Source organism: Anastrepha ludens, chromosome 6 (genome assembly GCF_028408465.1).
Source record: "Anastrepha ludens isolate Willacy chromosome 6, idAnaLude1.1, whole genome shotgun sequence".
NCBI lineage: Eukaryota > Metazoa > Arthropoda > Insecta > Diptera > Tephritidae > Anastrepha > Anastrepha ludens.
In genome coordinates, this window is record NC_071502.1 from 83,491,771 (window position 1) to 83,495,328 (window position 3,558).

General features: G+C 42.7%; 1 protein-coding gene across 1 annotated transcript; it reads left to right on the plus strand.

Annotated features, from left to right (window-relative positions):
* The first annotated feature begins 251 nt into the window (after positions 1 to 251).
* LOC128866442 (catenin alpha) lies at positions 252 to 3,245 on the plus strand. Its single transcript, XM_054107196.1, has one exon. It carries the CDS (start codon positions 388 to 390, stop codon positions 3,124 to 3,126), a length of 2,739 nt encoding a protein of 912 aa, XP_053963171.1. The 5' UTR covers positions 252 to 387; the 3' UTR covers positions 3,127 to 3,245.
* The last annotated feature ends 313 nt before the right edge of the window (positions 3,246 to 3,558 follow it).

Here is a 3,558-nt window from a genome sequence, read left to right on the forward strand (position 1 = left end):
CATTTATAATGGGACCAAATGTATCAAAATGGTTATTTTTTATTGAATTACGACATTTTGACGACAGCTATATTTAGTTATATTTAGTATGGCACTTTTTCAAACCATTTAAGTCGATACACCCTAATACGTTTGTATTTGTATGCAAGTTATTAAGAGCGAGAGAGAATTTCTATTATACACAGTAAAGTGCAGATACACAACCTTTTAATGGAGATGAGAGTTCGTCAGAGCAACTGAACGAGAGCAACAAACGAACAATGGATGTGAGTTCATTTTAGTGTAAATGCAGCTATTTTCGCGCACGTATATTATTGCTTTGAAAAATCAACCTAAATTTGTTTATACATATTTTTTCTTTTGGATATTGTGTCAACTTTAAGTACTATGATGGGCGTTGTATCAGATTTTGGACAGATAGCTACTAAGTGGGATTTGAAAAACTTGGAAATCCGTACAATGACCGTGGAGAAAACATTGGAGCCGTTGGTGTTGCAAGTGACCACATTGGTGAATACAACAGAGCCAAGTAAGAAGAAGAAAGGAAAATCGAAACGTGCCAGCGCTCTTGTGGCATCAATTGAAAAAGCTACGGAAAACTTTGTCATCAAAGGGGAACAAATCGCCTACGAGAATCCGGATATCACACAGGAAATGCTGGCCGCAGTAGAAGAAGTACGTAAGACTGGTGATGCCATGAGCATGGCTGCCAGGGAGTTTGCAGCTGACCCTTGTTCTTCGCTTAAACGTGGCAACATGGTGAGGGCTGCTCGTAATCTTCTCTCCGCTGTCACCAGATTGCTTATACTGGCGGATATGGTGGATGTGCACTTATTGCTCAAGTCGCTGCACGTCGTCGAAGATGATCTTAATAAGCTTAAGAATGCCTGCAGCCAGGATGAACTTTTGAGTAATATTGAGCAGTTTGGTGAAAATGCCGGCGAGCTGATTAAGCAAGCAGCAAAACGACAACAAGAATTGAAGGATCCACAATTGCGTGATGATTTGGCTGCAGCACGCGCCATGCTTAAGAAACATTCAACTATGTTATTCACTGCATCCAAAGTGTACGTTCGGCACCCAGAACTGGATTTGGCCAAGCTAAATCGCGATTTCATATTGAAGGAAGTTTGCGCGGCTGTGAACACTATCAGTGATGTGGCTCAAGGCAAATCTTCACAACCGACAGAAATATATAGTGGAGCTGGTGAACTCGCCGCAGCATTAGATGACTTTGATGAGGGTATCGTCATGGATACCTTGACATATAGTGAAGAACATTCGCGACAGTTACTTGAGGAACGTTTGGAAAGCATCATCAGTGCGGCGGCATTAATGGCTGATGCAGATTGTACACGCGATGAGCGTCGTGAAAGAATTGTTGCCGAATGTAATGCAGTACGACAAGCACTACAGGATCTCCTATCCGAATACATGTCGAATATGGGACAAAAAGATCACACACCCGGCCTGGATAGGGCAATAGATCAAATGTGCCGCAAAACCCGTGATCTTCGCCGACAGCTGCGCAAAGCTGTGGTGGATCACGTATCCGATTCCTTTTTGGAGACATCCACGCCTCTAATTGACCTAATTGAGTGCGCCAAGACTGGTAATGAGGCGAAACTACGAGAGAAGGCCGATATATTTACCAGGCATGCAGAAAAGTTAGTGGAAGTCGCAAACCTTGTATGCAGCATGTCTAATAATGAAGATGGCGTTAAAATGGTACGCTTTGCAGCAGCTCAAATAGAAAGCCTTTGCCCGCAAGTAATCAACGCCGCCTCAATCTTATGCGTGCGCCCGAACTCTAAGGTGGCACAGGAAAACATGGCTGCTTATCGCCAGGCATGGGAAGCTCAAGTGCGCATTCTGACAGAAGCCGTTGACGATATCACAACTATCGACGATTTTCTGGCCGTTTCCGAGAATCACATACTGGAAGATGTAAACAAGTGTGTGATGTCATTGCAAATGGGGGCCCCACAGGAGCTACGTACCACGGCCGGTGCAATTCAGGGCCGATCGGCGCGTATCTGCGATGTCGTTGAGGCAGAAATGGATAACTATGAGCCATGCGTTTACACGAAGAGAGTAATGGATGCTGTTCGAGTGTTAAAGGAGCAGGTGATGGCCAATTTTGCACAACGAGTTGATACTGCAGTAGACGCCCTCGTAAACAATTGCAGCAGGGATGTCGATGAGAATGACTTTATCGATGCTTCGCGTCTAGTATATGACGGTGTACGTGAAATACGACGTGCTGTACTAATGAATCGCAATTCAGATGAACTGGACACGGACACAGAATTTGAACCAGCTGAAAATACGATGTCAGAGACGCGCAGCAAATCCAGTGCACAAGACGGTGGGCCAACTGTCGACGAGTATCCTGAAATCAGTGGTATATGTACAGCGCGTGAAGCTATGCGTAAGATGACTGAAGAAGATAAACAGAAGATTGCCCAACAAGTGGAGCTGTTTCGTCGCGAAAAACTTACTTTCGACTCCGAAGTTGCTAAATGGGATGACGCAGGCAATGATATTATTTTCCTAGCCAAACATATGTGTATGATTATGATGGAAATGACGGATTTCACGCGTGGTCGCGGACCTTTGAAAACAACTATGGATGTTATAAATGCAGCTAAAAAAATTTCCGAAGCTGGCACAAAACTTGACAAGCTTACTCGCGAGATCGCTGAGCAGTGCCCGGAAAGTAGTACCAAAAAAGATTTACTAGCTTATTTGCAACGTATCGCTCTCTATTGTCATCAAATTCAAATAACTTCGAAAGTTAAAGCTGATGTGCAGAATATAAGCGGTGAACTAATTGTATCTGGTTTGGACAGCGCCACTTCTTTGATTCAAGCAGCTAAAAATTTGATGAACGCAGTTGTGTTGACCGTAAAATATTCTTATGTAGCATCAACAAAATACACCCGGCAAGGCACTGTCACATCGCCTATTGTTGTTTGGAAGATGAAGGCACCGGAAAAGAAGCCACTAGTGCGCCCCGAAAAACCCGAAGAGGTGCGCGCTAAAGTGCGCAAAGGTTCACAAAAGAAAGTGCAAAATCCAATACATGCCCTGTCGGAATTTCAAAGCCCAGATGGTGCGGTATAAACCATAGTATTTATGCAATTCTTATGCGAACTAAAATGTATTAGTATTTGAATTCATGTCCACTTGCAAAGTTTGACTGAATAAATATGGAGAACAGTAATTACATACATATATACATACATACGTACATATAATTTCAATCGAAAACGAAACCAGTTCAACTACTATGATGTACCAAGAATTCGCTATTGAAACTGAAGCCAGAGAAGCATTGGATTAATATACAATTCGTATCAAGGTTGACACAAAATACACAGGTGACACCATGGTTACGTGTTGCGGAGCTTCACCACTTTGATGCTGTCACGCCCAGGCCTTGTTTACTCTTAAATTTAACAGGTATTATACTCAATATAATTTAACTGAAAATAAATGTAAACCAACATTAAAGGAGAAGGCTATTGCACTTATTTGTGAATTTAGAATGGATGC